We start from the raw sequence: 25,378 nt of genomic DNA on the forward strand, positions 1-25,378 counted from the left end.
AAGAAAATATTTGAGGAGATTGTACTTGAAAACTTCCTTAATATGGAAAAGGAAGTAGTCAATCAAGTCCAGAAAGCACAGAGAGTCCCATGCAGTATAAATCCAAGGAGAAACACGCCAAGAAACATATTAATCAAACTATCAAAAATAAAATACAAAGAAAAAATATTAGAAGCAGCTGGGGAAAAGCAACAAATAACATACAAGGGAATCCTTATAAGGTTAACAGCTGAACTTTCAGCAGAAACTCTGCAAGCCAGAAGGGAGTGGCTGGACATATTTAAAGTGATGAAAGGGAGAAACCTACAACCAAGATTACTCTACCCAGCAAGGATCTCATTCAGATTCGATGGAGAAATTAAAACCTTTCCAGGTGAGCAAAAGCTAATTCAGCACCACCAAACCAGCTTTACAACAAATGCTAAAGGAACTTCTCTAGGCAGGAAACAATAGATAAGGAAAAGACCTACAAAAACAAATGCAAAACAATTAAGAAATTGGCAATAGGAACATACATATTGATAACTGCCTTAAATGTAAATGGATTAAATGCTCCAACCAGAAGACATAGCCTGGCTAAATGGATACAAAAACAAAACCCATGTGTATTCTGTGTACAAGAGACCCACTTCATACCTAGGGACACATACAGACTGAAAGTGAGGGGATGGAAGAAGATATTCCATGCAAATGGAAATCAAAAGAAAGCTGGAGTAGCAATTCTCATATCAGACAAAACAGACTTTAAAATAAAGACTATTACAAGAGACCAAGAAGGACACTACGTAATGATCAAGGGATCAATCCAAGAAGAAGATATAAAAATCGTAAATATTTATGCACCCAACATAGGAGTACCTCAATACATAAGGCAAATGCTAACAGCCATAAAAGGGGGAATCGACCATAACACAATCATAGTAGGGGACTTTAACATCCCACTTTCACCAATGGACAGATCATCCAAAAGGAAAATAAATAAGGAAACACAATCTTTAAATGATACATTAAACAAGATGGACTTAATTGATATTTATAGGACATTCCATCCAAAAACAACAGTATACATTTTCTTCTAGAGTGTTTATGGAACATTCTCCAGGATAGATCATATATTGGGTCACAAATCAAGCCCTGGTAAATTTAAGAAAATTGAAATCATATCAAGTATCTTTTCCAACCACAATGCTGTGAGACTAGATATCAATTACAGGAAAAAATTTGTAAGAAATGCAAACACATGGAGGCTAAACAATACACTACTAAATGACCAAGAGACCACTGAAGAAATCAAAGAGGAAATCAAAAAATACCTAGAAACAAATGACAATGAAAACACGATGACCCAAAACCTATGGGATACAGCAAAAGCAGTTCTAAGAGGGAAGTTTATAGCAATAGAGTCCCACCTCAAGAAACAAGAAACGTCTCAAATAACAACCTAACCTTACACCTAAAGCAATTAAAGAAAGCAGAACAAAAAAACCCCAAAGTTAACAGAAGGAAAGAAATCAAAGATCAGATCAGAAATAAGTGAAAAAGAAATTAAGGAAACGATAGCAAAGATCAATAAAACCAAAAGCTGGTTCTTTGAGAAGATAAACAATTGGCCAGACTCACCAGAAAAAAAAGGGAGAAGTCTCAAATCAAAGAATTAGAAATGAAAAAGGAGAAGTAACAACTGACACTGCAGAAATACAAAGGATCATGAGAGTTTACTACAAGCAACTATATGCCAATAAAATGGACAACCTGGAAGAAATGGACAAGTTCTTGGAAAAGCACAAACTCCAATAAAATGGACAACCTGGAAGAAATGGACAAGTTCTTGGAAAAGCACAAACTTCGGGCTTCCCTGGTGGCGCAGTGGTTGGGAGTCCGCCTGCCGATGCAGGGGACGCGGGTTCGTGCCCCGGTCCGGGAGGATCCCGCATGCCGCAGAGCGGCTGGGCCCGTGGGCCGTGGCCGCTGAGCCTGCGCTTCCGGAGCCTGCGCTCCGCAATGGGAGAGGCCACAGCAGTGGGAGGCCGGCGTTACCACACACACACACAAAAAAGCACAAACTTCTAAGACTGAACCAGGAGAAAACAATGTAAACTGACCAATAAAAAGCACTGAAATTGAAACTGTGATTTAAAATCTTCCAACAAACAAAAGCCCAGGACCAGATGGCTTCAAAGGTGTATTCTATCAAATATTTAGAGAAGAGCTAACACCTATCCTTCTCAAGCTCTTCCAAAATATAGCAGAGTAAGGAACATTCCCAAACTCCCCCTCCAGAAAGTAGGCCTAGAGGGAACTTACCACAACATAATAAAGGCTATATATGACAAACCCACAGCCAACATCAGCCTCAATGGTGAAAAATTGAAACCATTTCCACTAATATCAGGAACAAGACAAGGTTGCCCACTCTCGCCACTATTATTCAACATAGTTTTGGAAGTTTTACCCACAGCAATCAGAGAAGAAAAAGAAATAAAAGCAATCCAAATCGGAAAAGAAGAAGTAAAGCTGTCACTTTTTGCAGATGACATGATACTATACATAGAGAATCCTAAGGATGCTACCAGAAAACTCCTAGAGCTAATCAATGAATTTGGTAAAGTAGCAGGATACAAAATTAATGCACAGAAATCTCTTGCATTCCTATACACTCATGATGAAAAATCTGAAAGAGAAATTAAGAAAACACTCCCATTTACCATTGCAACAAAAAGAATAAAATACCTAGGAATAAACCTCCCTAGGGAGACAAAAAACCTGTATGCAGAAAATTATAAGACACTGATGAAAGAAATTAAAGGTGATACAAACGGATGGAGAGATATACCATGTTCTTGGACTGGAAGAATCAACATTGTGAAAATGACTATACTACCCAAAGCAATCTACAGATTCAATGCAATACCTATCAAACTGCCAATGGCATTTTTCACAGAACTGGAACAAAAAATTTTGCAATTTGTATGGAAACACAAAAGACCCCGAATAGCCAAAGCAATCTTGAGAAAGAAAAATGGAGCTGGAGGAATCAGGCTCTCTGACTTCAAACTATACAAAAAGCTATAGTAATGAAGACACTATGATACTGGCACAAAAACAGAAGTATAGATCAATGCAACAGGATAGAAAGCCCATAGATATACCCACGCACATACGGTCACCTTATTTTTGATAAAGGAGGCAAGAATATACAATGGAGAAAAAACAGCCTTTTCATTAAGTGGTGCTGGGAAAACTGGACAGTTACATGTAAAAGAATGAAATTAGGACACTCCCTAGCACCATACACAAAAATAAACTCAAAATGGATTAAAGAGCTAAATGTAAGGCCAGACATTATAAAACTCTTAGAGGAAAACATAGGCAGAACACTCTATGACATAAATCACAGCAAGATCCTTTTTGACCCACCTCCTAGCGAAATGAAAATAAAAACAAACAAAAAAAATGTGACCTAATGAAACTTAAAAGCTTTTGCACAGCGAAGGAAACCATAAACAAGATGAAAAGACAACCCTTAGAATGGGAGAAAATATTTGCAAACGAAGCAACTGAAAAAGGATTAATTTCCAAATTTTGCAAGCAGCTCATGCAGCTCAATATCAAAAAAACAAACAACCCATTCCAAAAATGGGCAGGTGACCTAAATAGACATTTCCCCAAAGAATATGTACAGATTGCCAACAAACACATGAAAGGATGCTCAACATCACTAATCATTAGAGAACTGCAAATCAAAACTACAGTGAGTGAGCTTCCCTGGTGGTGCAGTGGTTGAGAGTCCGCCTGCCGATGCAGGTGACGCGGGTTCGTGACCCGGTCTGGGAAGATCCCACATGCCACAGAGTGGCTGGGCCCGTGAGCCATGGCTGCTGAGCATGTGCATCCAGAGCCTGTGCTCCACAACGGTGAGAGGCATGCATACCGCAAAAAAAAAAAAAAACAAAAAAAAAAACCACAGTGAGGTATCACCTCACACCAGTCAGAATGGCCACTCTCAAAATATCTACAATAAATGCTGGAGAGGGTGTGGAGAAAAGGGAACCCTCTTGCACTGTTGGTGGGAATATAAATTGATACAGCCACTATGGAGAACAGTATGGAGGTTCCTTAAAAAACTAAAAATAGAACTACCATATGACCTAGCAATCCCACTACTGGTCATGTAACCTGAGAACACCAGAATTCAAAGCGAGTCATGTACCACAATGTTCATTGCAACTCTATTTACAATAGCCAGGACATGGAAGCAACGTAAGTGTTCAGTGACTGTTGAATGGATAGAGAAGATGTGGTACATATATACAATGGAATATTACTCAGCCATAAAAAGAAACGAAATTGAGTCATTTGTAGTGAGGTGGATGGACCTAGAGTCTGTCATACAGAGTGAAGTCAGAAAGAGAAAAACAAATACCTTATGCTAACACATATATATGGAATCTAAAAAAAAAAAAAAAAATTGGTTCTGAAGAACCTAGGGGCAGGACAGGAATAAAGACGCAGACGCAGAGAATGGACTTGAGGACACGGGGAGGGGGAAGGGTAAGCTGGGACGAAGTGAGAGAGTGGCATGGACATATATACACTACCAAATGTAAAATAGATAGCTAGTTGGAAGCAGCCACATAGCACAGGGAGATCAGCTCGGTGCTTTGTGACCACCTAGAGGAGTGGGGTAGGGAAGGTGGGGGGGAGATCCGAGAGGGAGGGTATATGGGGATATATGTATATGTATAGCTGATTCACTTTGTTATAAAGCAGAACCTAACACACCATTGTAAAGCAATTATACTCCAATAAAGATGTTTAAAAAAATAAAAAATAAAAAGAATGCAGGGCAGGAAAAAAAATGTTATCAGACGATATTACTGTGAAACCTGTATGTTCTTACCTGTAACATTTTCATCTTACAACAGGTTTTTTTCTCTGAAGGATTGGGCCTAAAGGAAGATTCTCTGATTCTAACATATCTCCATTCATCCCATTTTTTATTTCTCAGAATACAAGAAATGTTTATAAGATATTTTCTCTGTACTTGTATCGAAGCCAAACATGAGGACATAGCTATCTCCTGCTTCTCAAAGGCAGCAGAGAAAATGAAAGGGAAAGACTGCAGTCATCGTTGCTGAATCTCACCTGTTTTCTCTGCCCCGACCTCACTATCTCCGTTAGCACTCCTCTGTCGGCATCCATACAGCTATGATATGGTTTTATGATGTCTTGTCTGTGCTTTCAAAGCCATTGGTGCAGTTTTGCCCATCTCTTCTTTGGGGACTGAGAGTGGGCCTTCTGTTTCCTCGTAACTTGGACAACAGCCAATACAGTATGGCCAACTTGACAGACGGCCTAGCTCCCTGCGACCTGACCTAATGGCCAGTAATACTGAGGAGACAGAACTGGGCAAATGGGGATTCATGCACCCCATAAACAGACATCTGTTGCTCCTTCCCTCTAGTCAAGATGGACGATCCAGTGTTTCCCAAACACAGCCTGTGCTTTCCCACGTCCACATTTAATTATGTTACTTTGCCTATGATGCCCTGCCCCTGCTTGTCAATATTTTATCATCTTTCAAAGATGTCTCCAGTGCCAGCCACCACCCTGAGATTTGTGCATTTCTTGCAAAATTTTGTCAGCTGTCTCCCCTATGAATCTCTATGGCTCTTGATTCATTGCCCTCTTAGGTAACTTGACACATTCTTTCTTGTGTACACTTGTTTACTTATTTCCCTATTGTTTGGGCGCTCTAATAAGAGACATTAGCTGTATAACCTTGGACAACTTATTTAACCCCACTAACTTGTTTATGGCTCATTAAATGAGGATTGCAATAGTAAACCTATCTCATAAAATCATTTAGAGGGTAAAATAAATTAACTTAAGTACAGAACTTAGACCAGTATCTAGTACATTGTAAATGTTATGTAAGTTATTATTTTTAATAATAATGTCAATACTTTTGTACCTATCATATGTATTATAAATATGTATGTGGATGTCTGTGTTTTTTAAGAGAAACTTAACTTATCCTTCATTATATTCCCATTGCCTAACCTAGTTTCTGATGTTTAGTAAGCTCTGAATTAATGTTTTTAAATAAGTAAATGAAAAAATAAAGCCCCATTGCCATTGTTGCAATTCTCTAGAGATTGAATTTTGCCTAAACTGAGATGACATTGCTTTAGTATGATGAATTTCTAAGCAATTCAATGTTTTAGTGCGGAACATATCTTTTTAAAACTTCAAAATGTCCTCAAACACAGGGTATAATATGTAATTTTTTATTCATTCACTTAGCTCAGCTGTTAATTTTTTATTCATTCGCCTAGCTCAACTTAATAAATGCAAATCTCAGATAAAGTAACTCAATCTTTATCTTACTGTTTTAACTACATGATCCATAACAATGTAAAGTGGTTCAAATATCTGAACAGAATGCTAATATGTAACGCTAGAAAGCTAGTTGACCTAGTGATTCAATAATTATATTTGTACGTGCTAACTCGTTGGTTTCTATAGATTTTTATCCCAAATAGTTTCATTGGCACTTGCAAACAAAGTGAGTAACATTAAATCCACTATCTGTTTGCATATGAATTTCTTTTTAATTTTTAATGGACTTATTTTTTAGAGCAGTTTTAGGTTTACAACAAAACTGAGAGCAAGGTACAGAAATATTCCATATATCCCTGCTTCTACACATACATACTCTCCCTCATTATCAATGTCACTCACCAAAATGGTACCTTTTTTTTACCAAGGGTGAACCTAATTTGATACATCATAATCACCCAGAATCCATAGTGTACCTTAGGTTTCCTACACTCTTGGGGTTGTACATTCCATGGGTTTGGACAAAAGTATAATAACCTATATCCAAGATGAGAATATAATACCAAGCATTCTCATCGCCCTAAAAATCTGTGTTCTTATTATTCATCTCTCTCCCCATCCCACCCTTGGCAACCACTGATCTTTTTATTGTCTCCATAGTTTTGCTTTTTCCAGAATGTCATATAGTTGGAATCATACAGAGTGTAACCCTTTCAGACTGGCTTCTTTCAGTAATATGCATATAAGGTTCCTCCATATCTTTTTATGGCTTAATAGCTCATGTCTTTTTAGCACTGAATAATATTCTGTTTTCTGGCTGTACCACATTTTATTTACTCATGCACCTACTGAAGGACATCTTGGTTGCTTCCAGGTTTTGGCAATAATAAATAAAACTGCTATCAACATCATGTGTAGGCTTTTGTGTGGACATAAGTTTTCAGCTTCCTTGGGCAAATACCTATGAGTGACTTTGCTGGATTGTATGGTAAGAGTATGTTTAGCTTTGTAAGAAGCTGTCAAACTGTCTTCCAAAGTGGCTGTAGCATTTTGCATTCCTATCAGCAAAGATAGAGTTCTTGTTTCTCCACATAATTGTCAGCATTCGGTGTTGCTAGTGTTCCAGATTTTGGCCATCCTAATAGGTGTGTAGTATTATCTCATTGCTGTTTTAATTTGCATTTCCTGGATGACATGTGGGAAAGATGTGAACCATTTTCTCATGTGCCTGTTTTCCGCCTGCGTATCTTCTTTGGTGAGGTGTCTGTTAAAATCTTTGGCCCATTTTTTAATTGGTTTATTTTCTTATTGAATTTTAAGAGTTCTTTGTATATTTTGGATAACAGACCTTTATCAGATGTATCTTTTGCAAATATTTTCTCCCAGTCTGTGGCTTGTCTTCTGTTTCTCTTGATTTTGTCTTTTGCAAAGCAGAAGCTTTTCATTTTAATGAAGTTCAGGTTATCAAACTATTTTTTTCATGGATCATGCCTTCGGTGTTATATCTAAAAGGTGTCACCATGCCCAAAATCATCTAAGTTTTTCCTGTTATCGTCTATGAGTTTTATAATTTTGCATTTTACTTTTAGGTCTATGATCCATTTGGGATTAACTTTTGTGAAGGGTATAAAATCTGTGTCTAGACTCACGCTCTGCATGTGGATGCCCATTTGTTCCAGTACCGTTGGTTGAAGAGACTCTGTTTGCTCCATTGTATTGCCTTTGTTGCTTTGTCAAAGATGAGTTGACCATATGTATAGGGAAATTTATTTTTAATTTAAGGAGCTATTTTAAACTTTATATATTCTACTGTGAAACCATTCTTCAGGCAAATGTTATGGCCTGCTATTTGGAAATGAAAATGTCTACATTTAGAACCAGAAAAAATCTTTCTCAAAAGATACGTAAAGCTGAAGATAAACTGCATTAGACACATTTATCTAAACTTCATGTAAGGTTACACACTCCTGGAGTTACTTCTAGTGGAAATAGATATTAGACACACCCTGATTTCCATTAGACTAGCCCTTTCCTTTAGACTATGAATTTGAAGATTAGGAATTATTTTCACAAGTGACTGAAATCTGCCAAGTAAATCACTGGAAGCTTGAAAATGCTAAGCTACTACCTCACAAGACAGTTTGCAATTCTCAGTGGCAGAATGAAGTGGGATGAGGCTCTTTTAACAGTAATTATAGGATATAAACAGCAGTACCCTTAGTGTTTTGGTTGGGGATCCCACAAAATAAAATTTATTTCAAGTTAAAAGCTTTCAGATTTCTGGGCTAAAGAAAATGACGTTTTTCTCCCAACGTGAACTTACTGGTTTTATTGATTCTCTTCTATTTTGATTTTACATGCTGGCATAGGGGAAATACATTTCTTTAATATATAACAGTGTTGTGTTTCCTACCACAGAAGTTTTCCATTTTATTTTACCTTAAATGCATGGCAAATTTACTTTCAACAGGTTTGTTCTATTTTTAACTTATCAAATCTATTCTACTACAGCTTTGGTTGTTTTTGGTACATAAAAATATATTTTTGTCTAATTTTCCTTAAATAGATCTATATTTAGGTAAGATGTAAGTGTCCATCCTGCCAATGTACTCATCAAAATTAAGTGGAATGATAAAGGTCTTCTGATAAATGATTCAAATGGAATCTAGTAAATTGAGAGGGGTGAAAATGGCTTTTAATAAGCAAAATTATTTATTGAGGGTACATGTGTGTCTCCCAGTTTTCTCTGATTATGAGATACTGCTCTGCTACTAAATAATATTGATAGTGTTACTAGTTCAATTCCACAATTTAAGTGTAAAATTGTAAAATGGGGATACTTAAGAGTATTATGGTGTGTTGTCGTATATCAAAAATAATATTAAATCCACATATATAAAATAAGTATTAACACTTTTACCTCTAGTGACTTTTCCCCATAAGAACAGCCTCTTCTGAATTTTAACCTGCCTTTTATTTGCCATCCCACCATGTCTTCATTAATTTATGATTCACCTTTTCTGACTGTTGATCTTTCATGTTTTAAATTCTCTGATCAATAGAATTGACTCTTCTAATTCTGTATTTTAAGCTAGAGATTATTCCAGCCATATAAATTCCTACTGGGGATAGATTTGCAACGTTATAAGCTTTAAGAATCTTTATATTTCATTTGTTCAAAAAACACTTATTTTGTGATAGTAATAATATAAACTAAAAGGGTCTTTTGCTTCATTTGTCAAATAACACTTATTATCTAGCAACTGAAAAGTATAATCTTTGTGGGAAATTGCAGGGTCTCTAAGTGGTGTTTTATGTTTGCTTCTGGCTTAGGTTTCAGAAACCACTTGCTTTTCTGTGTTTAGATAAATGACATGTGCAACAACTGTGATGATGACAATGCTAACCTTTTATGACTCAGGTTGAATTTTTCCATTTCGTTCTCTTTGACCCTCGCTCAAGTTATCAAAGGCTCAGAAAAAAAGAAAACAAAGGTGGCTCTTAGTAACAGTCAACATAAATGTAAACCCAGCTACCTCTTTACTGACTCCTATCTGCCAACTTAGAAACATGCAAATGTATCAATTATTTAGTTTGTGTTTAGTTTTGCTCCAAATGAAAGCATGAATTTTTTTAAATGTCATTTAATTGGAGTATTTAAAACACCATAATGATTTATAATTTTAACATAGTGGTATTTTGTGTTTCCTCTACAGAATTGTACCTTTTTTTATCTTATGATTTTGAAACTAAAACCGATTTAAAGATTTTAGAGTTGTCAATAGCAAAGCTTTACACCAGTGTCTGGTATATGCTATTGTTCTTATTATAGGAATAGAAGATCAGAGTTAAGATAATTAATGCAGCAGTCAGGTTCAGGATTCATTAAAGCCAAGTTCTTCAATCAGTTCTTGACTACTCAACTTGTTTGTACTCTGTATCTCATCCATGGCCAATTTCTCCTTCCCTACTCTTGGTACACCCAGGAAGAAACACCCTTCTGAATTAGCACCTGTCCTCCCTCACATCATTTTATGCTGAAAGAAGGTAGACTAGTTTTAACATTAGTCTGAAAAAGTCTTCACTGTAATATGAACATTGTAAAATCAAATAAAAGTCATTTGGGAATTAAACACCATAGAATCATTTGAGAGACCCCTCTCTCACCTCACTGACCCAGCTCTTAGGGTGTATTACATATCATAGTCTGTGGAAATGCTGCCCCAGGAGAATTTCAATCTACAGCTTACACAACCATACCCAGAAGCCTTGATTAGTCTCCATTAGCTTAATTGGTCTGCTGTTGATCCATCATCACATCCATCTTGTTATTCCTCACACTTGAAAACAGAGATAATTTTTTAAATCATTATAAGCTACAAAGACCACTATTTAGAGGTCTTTATTTTCATTCTTTATATTCCAGCTTGAACACAACTGACCTTTATTCAATATTAGAATTGAACATAAAGTTTGATGCAAACATAATTTAGTTATATGAAAAAATAGGGCAACACAAAAATTCATCCTGTACTAAAATAATGATCTTAATGAAGATGATACAGATAACAGTTGTTGAGTACTTTCTATGTGCCAAGTTCTATAATAAGTTTTTGATATGTATTTTCTCATTTAATTTTCACAATAACCCTGAGAGGTAAGGTACTTTTATGCTTATTTTTACATCTAGAGAGACCAAGAGAGAAGACCATGCTTAAACTCATGTAAGTAGTAAATACAAGAGTAACATTTGAATCCAGATCTGTGTGACAATACATCTGAACTCAAAATCTTAACCTATGTAACCTACATGTATTTTTAGATGGACTGGTTAACAGCAATATCAGTCATCATCATCACCATCATCTGGAGATATCTCCAACACACCATCATTGGAGTAAAATAAAGAAACATTGACTCCACTCTTTCTATCGAACTTCACATGTTCTCCCAAAAATTCACCTATTTCTTTAATTGGGCAGCTTTGCTCTTTTGCCTTCTGCATATGGCTTAATCAATCTTGATTTTGCTTGCACCATTCTCTTTACCAGGAACATCCACATCTTTCTTCTTCCATCAATTCATTTATTGTTTATCCATCTATGGGCTCAACCAGCACACATTAGCTGCTAAGGACTAGATTCAAAATTTACCTCTCAAAGTCTACCCATCCTTCAAATTCTAGCTCAAGTTATTCCACCTAGAACGATTTCATTCCTTTCATCTCCTATTACACCCTGTAGTCAAACCAAACACTTCAGGGACTACAATTGTTTCAAGCATTTTACTCTGATTTTCCTTGCTAAATATCCTGGGAACATATTATATGTGACATATTTTGTATACCCCCGGAAACTTGCATAGCATTAGGCACATGGAAAACATTTAATAAGTTTTGATTGACCAAGGTTAGCAATAGTTCTACATGCTTGAAAATGTTAGATGATGTGTCTAGACTACACACTAGGAATTTGCCAGGGCTGAGTTGTTGCACGTTTTCATAAAGTCAGCTGTACCAGAAACTCATTGCTCTTCAAAAATGTTTTAGTTGAGGGCTTCCCTGGTGGCGCAGTGGTTGAGAATCCGCCTGCGGATGCAGGGGACACGGGTTCGTGCCCCGGTCCGGGAGGATCCCACATGCCACGGAGCTGCTGGGCCCGTGAGCCATGGCCGCTGAGCCTGCGCGACCGGAGCCTGTGTCCCGCAACGGGAGAGGCCACAGTAGTGAGAGGCCCACGTACCACCAAAAAAAAAAAAAAAAAAAAAAAATGTTTTAGTTGAGCTCTGAATACCATTCTGAAATTGAGGACAGTTAATTAAGAATTTTTCTCTGCCTCTTACTTTTGACCTTCGATTTGTGTGATTACACCCTCCTAATTTTCTCTGACATTTTTCTCTCTGTTTTTCTTTCTTGTACCAAACCTCTTCTTTCTGCAGTCTCTCCTCCATCTAACTTCATTTGTAATTAGTGGACATAAGTATATGGCTTTTGTTTTCAGAGTATTGTTCAGAAGCACCTAATACCCAATTAATCCATTTGACTTCATGGCAACTTGTTTTAAATCTTTTCAATTGTTAGAAAAGAATATTGTAAAATTTGATTAAATGTAATTTATAGTTTGACATTCAATTGCTTATATGTAACCACTTTTTTTGTTATAAAGTTAATTTGGACTTTGTACTTATTCTAAAATTCAATTCTATCAACCTGTTTGTTTTTGTTTTTCTTTCTTTTCTTTCTTTTTTTAACATCTTTATTGAAGTATAATTGCTTTACAATGGTGTGTTAGTTTCTGCTTTATAACAAAGTGAATCAGTTATATATAAACATATCCCCATATCTCTTCCCTCTCGCGTCTCCCTCCCTCCTACCCTCCCTATCCCACCCCTCTAGGTGGTCACAAACCACCTAGCTGATCTCCCTGTGCTATGCAGCTACTTCCCACTAGCTATCTGTTTTACATTTCCTAACGTATATATGTCCATGCCACTCTCTCACTTTGTCCCAGCTTACCCTTCCCCCTCCCCATATCCTCAAGTCCATTCTCTAGTAGGTCTGCATCTTTATTCCCATCTTGCCCCTAGGTTCTTCATGACCATTTTTTTTTTCTTTCTCAGGTTCCATATCTATGTGTTAGTGTACAGTATTTGTTTTTCACTTTCTGACTTACTTCACTCTGTATGACAGACTCTAGGTCCATCCACCTCACTACAAATAACTCAATTTTGTTTCTTTCTATGGCTGAGTAATATTCCATTGTATATATGTGCCATATCTTCTTTATCCATTCATCTGTCAATTGAAACATAGTTTGCTTCCATGCCCTGGCTATTGTAAATACAGCTGCAATGAACATTGTGGTACCTGTGTCTTTTTGAATTATGGTTTTCTCAGGGTATATACCCAGTAGTGGGATTGCTGGGTCGTATGGTAGTTCTATTTTTAGTTTTTTACAGAACCTCCATACTGTTCTCCATAGTGGCTGTATCAATTTACATTCCCACCAACAGTGCAAGAGGGTTCCCTTTTCTCCACATCCTCTCCAGCATTTATTGTTTGTAGATTTTTTGATGATGGCCATTCTGATCGGTGTGAGATGATATCTCACTGTAGTTCTGATTTGCATTTTCCTAATCATTAATGATGTTGAGCATTCTTTCATGTGTTTGTTGGCAATCTGTATGTCTTCTTTGGAGAAAAGTCTGTTTAGGTCTTCTGCCCATTGTTAGATTGGGATGTTTGGTTTTTTTGATATTGAGCTGCATGAGCTGCTTGTAAATTTTGGAGAAAAACTCATATTACCATCTCAGTAGATGCAAAGAAAGCTTTCAACAAAATTCAACACCCATTTATGATAAAAACCCTCCAGAAAGTAGGCATAGAGGGAACGTACCTCAACATAATAAAGGCCGTATATGACAAACCCACAACCAACATCAGCCTCAGTGGTGAAAAACTGAAAGCATTTCCACTAAGATCAGAGACAAGGCAAGGTTGCCCACTCTCACCACTATTATTCAACATAGTTTTGGAAGTTTTAGCCACAGCAATCAGAGAAGAAAAAGAAATTAAAGGAATTCAAATCAGAAAAGAAGAAGTGAAGCTGTCAATGTTTGCAGATGACATGATACTATACATAGAGAATCCTACAGATACTACCAGAAAACTACTAGAACTAATCAATGAATTTGGTAAAGTAAATTTCACTTTCATTTCTGAAAGTGAAATTAAGAAAACACTCCCATTTACCACTGTAACAAAAAGAATATCTAGGAATAAACCTACCTCAGGAGACAAAAAACCTGTATGCAGACAATTATAAGACACTGATGAAAGAAATTAAAGATGATACAAATAGATGGAGAGATATACTATGTTGTTGGATTGGAAGAATCAACATTGTGAAAATGACTATACTACCCAAAGCAATCTACAGATTCAATGCAATCCCTATCAAACTACCACTGGCATTTTTCACAGAACTAGAACCAAAAAAATCTCACAATTTGTATGGAAACACAAAAGACCCCGAATAGCCAAAGCAATCTTGAGAAAGAAAAACGGAGCTGGAGGAATCAGGTTCCCTGACTTCGGACTATACTACAAAGCTACAGTAATCAAGACAGTATGGTACTGACACAAAATCAGAAATATAGATCCATGGAACAGGATAGAAAGCCCAGAGATAAACCCACTCACATATGGTTACTTTATTTTTTATAAAGGAGGCAAGAATATACAGTGGAGAAAAGACAGCCTCTTCAATAAGTGGTGCTAGGAAAACTGAGCAGTTACATGTAAAAGAATGAAATTAGGACACTCCCTAACACCATACACAAAAATAAACTCAAAATGGATTAAAGACTTAAATATAAGGCCAGACACTATTAACCTCTTAGAGGAAAATATAGGCAGCACACTCCATGACATAAATCACAGCAAGATCCTTTTTTGACTCACCTCGTAGAGAAATGGAAATAAAAACAAAAATAAACAAATGGGACCTAATGAAACTTAAAAGCTTTTGCACAACAAAGGAAACCATAGACAAGACAAAAAAGCAACCCGCAGAATGGGAGAAAATATTTGCAAATGAAGCAACTGACAAAGTATCAACCTGTTTTCATAGTTACAAGTCTTGTTGATCAAGTTAATAGTTTATTTGGACATCATACAATTAACTACTTCTGTTTTCTCAAGTTGGTAAACTTCTTAACTTCATAAAGATGTTGGAAGACTCACCATTTAATAGCCATGTGCCCAAATATACTTTCAAGTGTTAAATGAAGCAATGCAAAGGATATTCAAGATGTTGATATTTTATCTTGACCCCAAAGTCTCATCTTAAATTGCATAGAAAAGGTGTTTGTTTTTTGTTTTTAGCGGTACGTGGGCCTCTCCCGTTGCGGAGCACAGGCTCTGGACGCTCAGGCTCAGCAGCCATGGCTCACGGGCCTAGCCGCTCCGCGGCATGTGGGATCTTCCCGGACTGGGGCACAAACCCGTGTCTCAGCCACTGTGCCACCAGGGAAGCCCAGAAAAGGTGTTTTTAATGAGTGTACTCATCTTTAAATGGCAAGAGTTTTTTAGAGGAGTGTCCTGAAAAAGAGCACTGCAGGCATTAGATCTGGTTACCAGATATCATTGAGTTGAACAAAAACTTACATGGTCATATTTGAACCCTTTCCTCCATCCTATGTTATTGAAGCTGTAAAAAAAAAAAAAAAAATCGATATTTCTTAAATATCCTCAATATTTATTAAATCAGCTTTCTCCATTAAATATTTTCTTTCACTGGTTTTCATTACCCTTCACTTTAACTATTAAAATACTCCCCTTTCCCTCTTACCCACTGTTCCAGAATTATTTTTCTTTTTAAATTTATTTTATTTTTAATTGTTATTGGAGTATAGTTGATTTACAATATTGTGTTAGTTTCAGGTGTACAGCAAAGTGAACCAGTTATATGTATAATAATGTATCCACTCTTTTTTTTATTTTGATTCTTTTCCCATATATAGGCCATTACAGAGTATTGAGTAGCAATATCTGCCATACCTGCTGTGCTATACAGCAGGTTCTTACTAGTTATCTGTTTTATATATAGTAGTGGATATATGTCAATCCCAATCTCCCAATATATCCCTCCCCTTCTTATCCCCTGGTAACCATAAGTTTGTTTTCTACATCCATGACTCCACTTCTGTTTTGTAAAAAAGTTCATTTGTACCCTTATTTTTAGATTCCATGTATAAGTCATGTCATATGATATTTGTCTCCCTGTGTCTGACTTACTTCACTCAGTATGACAATCTACTCTAGGTCCATCCATGTTGCCGCAAATGGCATCATTTCATTCTTTTTTATGGCTGAGTAATATTCTATTGAATATATGTACCACATCTTCTTTATCCATTCCTCCATTGATGGACGTTTAGGTTGCTTCCATGTCCTGTCTATTGTAAATAGTGCTGCAATGAATATTGGGGTGTATGTATCCCATTAAATTATGGCTTTCTCAGGGTATATGCCAAGGAATGGGATTACTGGGTCGTATGGTAGTTCTATTTTTAGTTTTTTAAGGAACGTCCATTTTTTTCAGATTTGTTTTCCTAAGTTTGAGGAAATAGGTTTCAATATTCCTGCTGGTTTTTTCTCCCTTTTTACTAACTTTCAGATGAAACCATCATCTGTCCCCTTGGCACCTGTTCTTTTCACTGCACCAGATTTTTTTGTTGGTTACAATTAAAAAATTGAATTTCTCATTGTGTAGAATGAGACTTCTGACCTTTGTCCACCTGGTCAAATTATCTTTTCATCACTTAATTTTTTATATTAAGATTCTGTCTTTAAAAATAGAGCATATATCCTCGGGTTATTCTAACAAAATTTTGGTCCAGGCTAAGGAAAATGTCCACTTTTTCCCCATCTGAGTTTAACTGCTCCACAACTGTTTGATTCTTCCTCATTCCTCTTTCAATCACAGACAGAGTTCCCATTTAGTTTTTACATTCAAGATTCCATTTCCCCTCCCAATAAAAATGGGATATTTTTGGAGAGTGCAAATTGTGTATCTTTTAAACTTTTAACTACTTACCTTAATTACTAATAGAGTATTTAGCACATAGTAGGCCTGCATAAATATTTGATAAATTAATGAATAAAATCAGACTCTAGCCCCAGATAAAGAAACTTATTAAAGAATTAAATATTTCTTCCTCTGATTCTTATCATCTCTATTAGCTTGTAAATTATAGAGATGTTTTTAATAATAAAATCATACTGCCACACTTCGATCAGAAAGTTTATATTCCAGTTCTTTTTCTGTCACAGCAGAATGTCCAAAGGCACACAGTTCAGAAGAATTAAGTTAAATAATTATTGGCTCATTATTGATGATTCCCGCATCAAATCAGTGTGGTCACCATGCTTGCTTAAGTGTGAATGACGAAAGGAAAATCTAACATACACAGATTACATTTATTGAGCACTTACTATGTGGTAGATGTAATAATGTGTTTTGCTTACATTTTCTAATTTAACCTTCCCAGCAAATTGATAGTATAGATATTACTATCCATATTTTGCAGGATAGAATATTGAAATTTAGAGTAAAGTGCCCAATGTCACACAGCTAATAAATAATAGAACTATGATTTGTTCTTAGACTGACTTCAAAATCTTCTCTGTCCACTGTACCACACAACAAAGTATTAAAGTGATTAGATGTCAGAGTGCCATCATACTTTTAAGCCATCATTGATTGCACCAGTTATTAATATATCATTAGATATAACACATTTTTCCAAAATAAGTATGATTGTAAGTGTAAGGAATTCTGGTAAGACACAATTGGTTTTTAGTGTAAATATGTCGAAAGATCCTTTCATTCCTGAGAAAAGAATTACTTTCTACATAGCCTGATTATACAAAATATCAGTTTTACATGATACTTATGAAAGTGCCCAAATCAAATTTGGCTATTTTTTAAATTTGGAAGCCATTTCCTTCAAGACATTTTTAGGCTTGTGTGTTTGTTTGCACACATGTCATAAAGCTTAAGTTATAACGTAAAAATAATTCCATTATGTTTCAACCTCAGTATGTGACACACGCACACCCCTACATACTTGCCCACAGACTATTAAGCGACTGATTTTGAACTCATAGTGTCTAGACTTGTGAATAGTATAGAGGAAACTTTCACATAATTCCTGAAATCTTTGTAAAGCATTCCTGTTATTCAACTAGTAAAAACTTCCTTGATGTGATTTTAAGAGTATTATGGATTTTTTTTTTTAATGTATTCTTGATCTACCTTGTGAAATACAGAGGTCAGGCTAACTGAAAACAAAAAGTGACCATATCAACAATGCTTTTAATACCAAAGCATACAAATACCAACCATCAATATCAAAGCATACAAATATCAACCAAATATCAGTCTCCCTAGTAAAGTTATGTGATTTTTTTACATTAGCATTTAATTGAGTCCACAAAGGGGAAAATATAATTTAAATAGAAAATAATATGAAAAAGAATATATATATTCTGTTATATAGATTATTTATATATTCTTTGATTTCCACTGGAATCTTGAAAATAAAAATCTCTTTAATATTTTTATAGTGAGCCTGATGCAGAAGCTCATTTTCTTTTTTTAAATTGAAGTATAGTTGATTTACAATGTTGTGTTAGTTCCTGGTGTACAGAAAAGTAATTTAAAGGGACATTCCAAACGTAGAGCAAATGGACTAATCATTTAAATTTTATTAAGAACAAAAGCATAAATCATTTGAATAATCACTTGGAGTTCATGGTAACCAAATGTGACCTATGTTAATGCAACCAAGCTCCGTCTCTTTCTCTGCATGCTTTTGTACAAATAGAGCTGTAACTGGAGTTACTTAGCACACCAATATGTTCCACGACTTCAGACCCCATGCCTCCTTCAGAGATTATAAGCAAACACTAGCAATTCCAGAGGGAAAAAAACGGGTTTCTATGCTTTCTCAGTAATTCTCCCTTCTAAGTGTAGTGGAACTGATTTCAGAAAGACAAACATAAATTCCCTTACTCAGTTTCCTTTTTCTTTTTAAAGATGGAAAATAAACCACTTTAAAATTTCACTGTCTTATACTGTATTATAATCCTTGATGTAATTAAGAATATCTTTTGAACTGGTAAAAGATACCAGAAATGTTCTAAGGAAGCAAAGCTCATGGTTTTTAAAAGAAATAGTTGCCTTCATTTTTATTCAGGAGTTATTTATTGTAAAAATTTCATAATTATTGCTGTGAATCTTAAAGTAATTTCAGAAAAATTCCATTTAAAAAGCTCTTTATTGCAAATGTTATATTGTTCCAGTTACACTTTTAATACTGTGTCATTGAAAAAATTATAGATGGCCCAAATATAATAGCTAAGATATGTAAGGTATTAGCTGCCAATTTGGTATGTGTGAAAATGCAGATTTATTAAGATTAATACATATTATTGAAAATTACATTCCTTTTTGTCTTCAGATCCAAGAAGTCAGCAGAAATAATGAGGAAGAAAATGACTATGAAGAGGATATTACCTCATTTTCTACAGGTTCTCCTAGTAAGTGTTCCTATATGTTATGTACATAAACAACATTTGTATTAAGGTATATGTGACTGATAAAGTAAAACTGAAGAGAGCATAGAAAAGCATGGAGAGCATGGAAAGATATTTAATTAACTGAATGACTTTCAGTGTATCATCTGGTAGAGATATTACTACATTATCTTGCTAATTTAAATATTTCTAATAAGTTCAGTGTTTAATAATCAAACCAGCAGTTTTTCCCACCCAAAGAGAATACACAAGTCAGGTTGATATAAATATTCTATTTGACAGCTATATTTTTTCAGTTTTTTTTTTTTAAACAAAGTCACATTCTTTTCAGACCTTGGTTTTCTCAGCTAGGAAATGAGAAGTTTGTATTAGGACTCTCTACACTCCCTGCTGGCTGTAATAGTATGTAAGTCTATATTCTAGAAAACTAATTGAGAGTCTTCCTCCATGAACATAACACTACCTATCATGCCTGTTTCCACTGGTATACAGCAGCTTGCTCACCATCTTCACCAGCAAGTCTGATAGGCGTCTCCCACCCAACATTTCCAAATCTGAAAACCCTAATTCCCACCACTTCCAAATCTGCTCTACCTGCTGACTTCCCCATCTCAGTAAATGAAGACTCCTTCCTTGTTCAATTCAGTCCAAAAACTTCAGTCACCCTTTTTTACTTTCTGTCCTACCCCGTATCCAATTTGTCCGATAATACTGTGGACTGTACCTTCGCAAAACAGCCAGACTTTCCTCACCCTTTCATTGTTACTTATCCTAGTCCGTGCTGTCGTCTGCTCTCCCCTGGATTATTGCAATAGCACCGTGACTCTCAATGAAGCACTGTTTTCTAACCCCAACAGAGGATATTTGTCAATGAATGGAGATTTTGTGTGTGTGTCATTATTTTGAGAAGGGAGTTTTGCTAGAAATACTGCTAAATATCCTGCAATGCGCAGGATGTGCCCCATGAAACACAGGATTATCTTGTCAAAAACGCTAGTAGTATGCTGTTAAGAAACCCTGCAATAGCTTCCCCCCAATTTGTCCTTAATATTCTACGCTTCAAAAAGGAGCTAATTACTCTTCTGCTCCAAATTCTCCAATACCTTCCCATGGTACTTGTAATCCTTATCATCACCTATAAGGCCCTAGATAATCTTGATGGTCCCATCTCTGACCGCTCTCTCGCTTGTTCACAGCCACAGTGACATCTCACACATCAAGCAGGCTCTTGCCTCAGGTCATTTGCACTTTGAATAGCTCTCAGATGATGCTCCACTAAACATTACTGACCACCAGTTTTTCAAATGATGGGCTGAGCAGCAAAGCAAATAACATTAAACACAATGCCTTAACTAGCATACTTTGGCAAAATCGGTAAACTCTTCAAACACTATTGCAGAACACAAAATTATGCTAAATATTAATGTAATAAATTGATGCACTGTTTTAAAGTTATACATTTTATTATCTTTTTAATGACTTAATGATTTGTTATAATTTTTAATGATAATGAAAGTGATGATAAAGGCCATCATTGATAATGACCATATATGTATCATAATGACCATATATGTATCATGCCATTTAATCCTCTAAAGTACTACCTATAATAAGAAGACATTATTTCAGTTATTGGTTGAGCACAACCTCATTTCTACAGACAGTTTGGACCTGGAACTGTCTCATATATGAAACTCTGTGCAACTGGACTCAAGCCTCTGACTCTTTCGTTGGAGTGAGGGTGAAGCATAGAACACCCTAAGTCAGCAGATTTCCATTGGTATCACCATTGCTATGAAGCTTGATAAAACTCACTGACCAAGCACATCTGACTCTCCAGGGCTGTCTTCCAGGTTTGGGCATATTTGACAAGGCCCAAGGAGACTCTGTTGCTTGCTTAGACAGTGTTTATGTAAAATATAAACACCGAATACATAAACATAAGAGTGGCTACAAGTAATTGCCTATAGCAAGAATGTAATTCTAAGCTGATGATCGATTTTCCCAGACTGAAATAGCGAAGCCCCTTTGCAAGCATCAGCAATGATTTCTTTTCAGCCACTCCATCATTTACTCCATCAACATTTCTAGAGACTGCTGTGTTTCAGGCTGTGTTTGGGGTTACAGCCAGAAAGCTGAATGAGGTCTGGGCAGAGATCTGTGACAGAATGAAAGTCTGCCTGCTCTACCCAGGCTGGTAATTAAAGAATCTTGGTTTGCAGTTCTAATACTGGCAGCTGGACATTTCTTCTTTCTCACATGAAATAAAGAGAGAAATTAAAAATAAAATTCATGGGCTTCCATGGTGGCGCAATGGTTGAGAGTCCACCTGCCGATGCAGGGGACGCGGGTTCGTGCCCGGGTCCGGGAAGATCCCACATGCCACGGAGCGGCTGGGCCTGTGAGCCATGGCCACTGAGCCTGTGCTTCCAGAGCCTGTGCTCCACAACGGGAGAGGCCCACGTACTGCAAAAAAATAAATAAATAAATAAAAATAAAATAAAATTCATGAAGAAATATATAGTACTGTCATGGGCATGATTTTCCCACATGACTAACTTTTCTCTCATTGCTGAAAAATGTCTACAGTGTAACTCTTGAATTAAAAAAAGATTCCTCTTTGTACTCTGCCATTTGTCTTCTTTAGCTTTATTTTAGTTTAGAGACACTTTAAAACAATTGTTTGCTTTTCTATTGCACTCATGACAGCAATTCACATTTTCCCTCCAATACAGAGATTCCAAAGTTCATTTTAAATTTGTATGATTACTTTATTTAGAGAATTTCTATAAAGAAAATATAAATTTAAAAGTTTTAAGATTTAAAGTTATTGCATTATAATACATTTTTTCTGTTTTCTTCCTGAGTGGTTAGAGAGCATTTTACTGTGTACAGTATAAACACAAATAATGGAATCATGATTCTTAGAATGGAGGAAATTTGACTGAATCATTTGGTTAAGTTTCAGGATAGAAAAGAATTTTTGGTGACAGAACTGAACCTTAAAAATATTTACTTACTATTGGTGATTTGAATGCCTTCCCCATCAAAAAATATTAACACGTTTCTCAAGTAATATTTTCAAGAATTAAGATGTCATCTGGTGATAAATATGTTAAAATAATAACTAAATAAAAATCACAGATCCATTTGATTGCATTTTTTATAGGCAAGTTAAGATTTTTGTTCCTTGCCTTTACCTTTTCCATCACTTACTTATTACTTATTAGGTTAGTTATATTGTTTTCTAATAAAAATATGGTAATGCAGTCATATATTGAATCTGGTTAAATAATAATTCTAGAGAATCAGAATATTTTTATATACATGTAGTATCAGAATATTATATATCATTATGTGTATGAGAGTGTCATAAACTGAGGTAGCAAGGTATGATGGAGCTTTCTTTGGTAAATATTATAAAAGCTCAAGAATGATTGTTCACCAAAATGACGCATTTGTCAGCTTTCCCCTGTATCCGATCATAAAAGTTTAATTAACATTACCACCACTTATGTACGAAGTTAGAAAATATGAAATGCCTCCAGATGGTGTGTTTACATGAAGTCATACAATCTTCATCATAAGCAGCCATACAGAACCCAGTTCTCCATCCTGAAAGCTGGCGGCCGTACAGGCAGAGAGCAGGAGGAGCGGAGGTGAATGAAAGGGCAGAGGAAGAAAAAGAGCAGGAATCAGGCACAGAGGCCAAGCACCGCCCACCAGAGGTTGACAGTGGGAGTGAGAACCTGTATGATGACTTGTACACGTTCATTCCTGGAGACAACCCAGAAAATAATTCCCGAGGGCCCTTCGTGAGCAGCAGACCACCTCTCCCTCCACCGCGACCTGTAACAGCTGCCTTCCAACTGGAAAAACCTTACTCCACATTACAAGGTAAGGTTAAGGTTAAAACAACAACTACAAAACTTTGACATGCTTACATAGCATATAGTGGCAAGGCCATACAAAGACCAACTTTTAAAACCCAGAGAAGCTTTCCTCCTGTTCTTTAACAACTAGGGCCTCAGAAATCAGGTAAGAGATACCTGGCAGTATCTCCCTGCCTCCCTCCCTCCCTTCCTTCCTTCCTTCCGTCTTTCCTCCTTTCCTCTCTCTCTCTCTGCCCCCCCCCCTTCACTATTCTTTGCTCCCATTCTGCCTCTCTCCCTCTCTCTTTCTCTTTCTTTTTTCTTCAGGAAAATAGTCTCATTACAAAACGTTCTGTAAGTAAAGAAATAAAACTTGGAAGGAGTCTGTAATTCTTCACATAAAACGAACCTTAAGCATCATGTGGAAAAGTAAGCAACAACTTTGCTTTTAAAAAGTACTCTCAGTTTTCTGACAAAAGAGAAAGGCTAGTGTGTTACAGATTTGAAAATGACCTTGGACACTTCACCCAGTTGGTAGCTGCAGGGGAAGCAAGTGGTAAAGGGTCTATCACACGCTCCATTGAGACCAAAGTCAAAAAAATCTGTCTTGCTAAAGTGGAAGAACAACCGTTAAATGGCTGTGACAGCATTTGTTCCCAGATGCAGGAACTAAGGTGTGTAACGGGGGGTGGGGGGGAGTGGAGGGCAGGGAGCATCCAGAGGAGCTTCCATGTGAGGCTTCTCTGCCTGGAATGTTCAACAGCCCGACAGACTTACATGCTCACTCCTAGAGTCACCAATTACCACCCACTTTATTGATCACTATTTCATGTTTACCTTCCAAATTCATAAAATGGTCTTACAAAGAAAATTTAATAAGAAGGATGAAAGAAATATCTATTATTAAAACCCCATTTGTCCCGCTAGTTGTCAAGTCCTAAAAGGCTATATAAAGAATGTAAAGACTGTTTTAAAAGTGAATTTTGAAGCTATGAAATTTAGCATTTGTGTCCTTGAAGGCCTTATCTCTATAAAAGTTCAAGTTGATTAACGTGAAACTTTGCTAACATTATGCACTATATTTAGAGATGGAAAGTACTGCTTAATGGAAAGTATGGGAAGCCTAATGGTACTTCTCTGATTCATTCACTCATTCAGCAAACATTTATTGATCACCTGCTGTGCCCAGCTCTTACAGACTGTTGAGATAGATCAAGGAAGTAGGGGTTATCAAGCCTGGGAGTGAGGGAGAGATGTGGCTTAGGAGTCCACCGACAACAAAATTCTAGTATATTTTTCTCACTTTTACAGATGTGGATAATTTCATATTATTATTAAAATCAATTAATAAGAAAGCAAAATTGTCTTATATCAGGTTAAAGCTCTTAAAGGAGCTAATATTAAATCATATTTTTTCTGATGTCAGTTTCCACATATGGTATGTTGGTTAGGGGGTCTAACAGTACTCCACAGAGAGTAATTTTCACCAGATATCTAGGACCAGAAGTATAATGTTGGCTAATACATCTTCTGAAAAGTACCCAATATAAAAAGCAAAATAATACAAAAACCCTTCCTTTTATTTAGAAACTGTATTTTTACATTTTCAATTCAGCATTACTTTTAATATCATTTTTTTCATAGTGCTAATATTGGAAGTAAATGGAAAGTAAAATGCCAATCTTTTTTCTTAAAATTCTTTGATTAAGTTCTTGGAAAGTAAGACTGGAAGCTACCACTTATGTTTTGCCAGAGACTTTGTTTGGGTTCTTTGACTTTAGCTAGTGATACCTTCAGGAATTGTTCTTTAAGAATACCTTCTATATGCCCTCAAGTAACTGAAAAAGAGGGGCCACCTCATCAATGCCCTAAGCATCAAATTCCTTATGATGGATTTATGGACATAGTCATTGGAGAAAACAACAATATAGAACATTATAGAACACTTTTCAGTTTATAAAGAACATCCAGTCTCTTTTTATCTTCGCAACAAACTTTGAAGGCAACAATCATTATAATGTTCTTTTTTTTTTTTTTTTTTGTGATATGCGGGCCTCTCACT

The 25,378-nt window shown here is 36.1% G+C and overlaps 1 protein-coding gene across 3 annotated transcripts in view; it reads left to right on the forward strand.

Annotated features, from left to right (window-relative positions):
• The window catches only part of BANK1 (B cell scaffold protein with ankyrin repeats 1), a 325,922-nt gene that overhangs the window by 243,768 nt on the left and 56,776 nt on the right, over window positions 1–25,378 (forward strand). For 2 of the 3 annotated variants that reach the window (XM_059067310.2, XM_067036903.1), the window contains exons 8-9: window positions 19,369–19,447; window positions 23,033–23,341. In XM_059067310.2, the coding sequence (XP_058923293.1) occupies window positions 19,369–19,447; window positions 23,033–23,341 (388 nt within the window). The remainder of the gene's footprint in view (window positions 1–19,368; window positions 19,448–23,032; window positions 23,342–25,378) is intronic. The other variant, XM_067036904.1, reaches the window with a different exon arrangement.

Source organism: Kogia breviceps, chromosome 6 (genome assembly GCF_026419965.1).
Source record: "Kogia breviceps isolate mKogBre1 chromosome 6, mKogBre1 haplotype 1, whole genome shotgun sequence".
Classification (NCBI taxonomy): Eukaryota; Metazoa; Chordata; class Mammalia; order Artiodactyla; family Physeteridae; genus Kogia; species Kogia breviceps.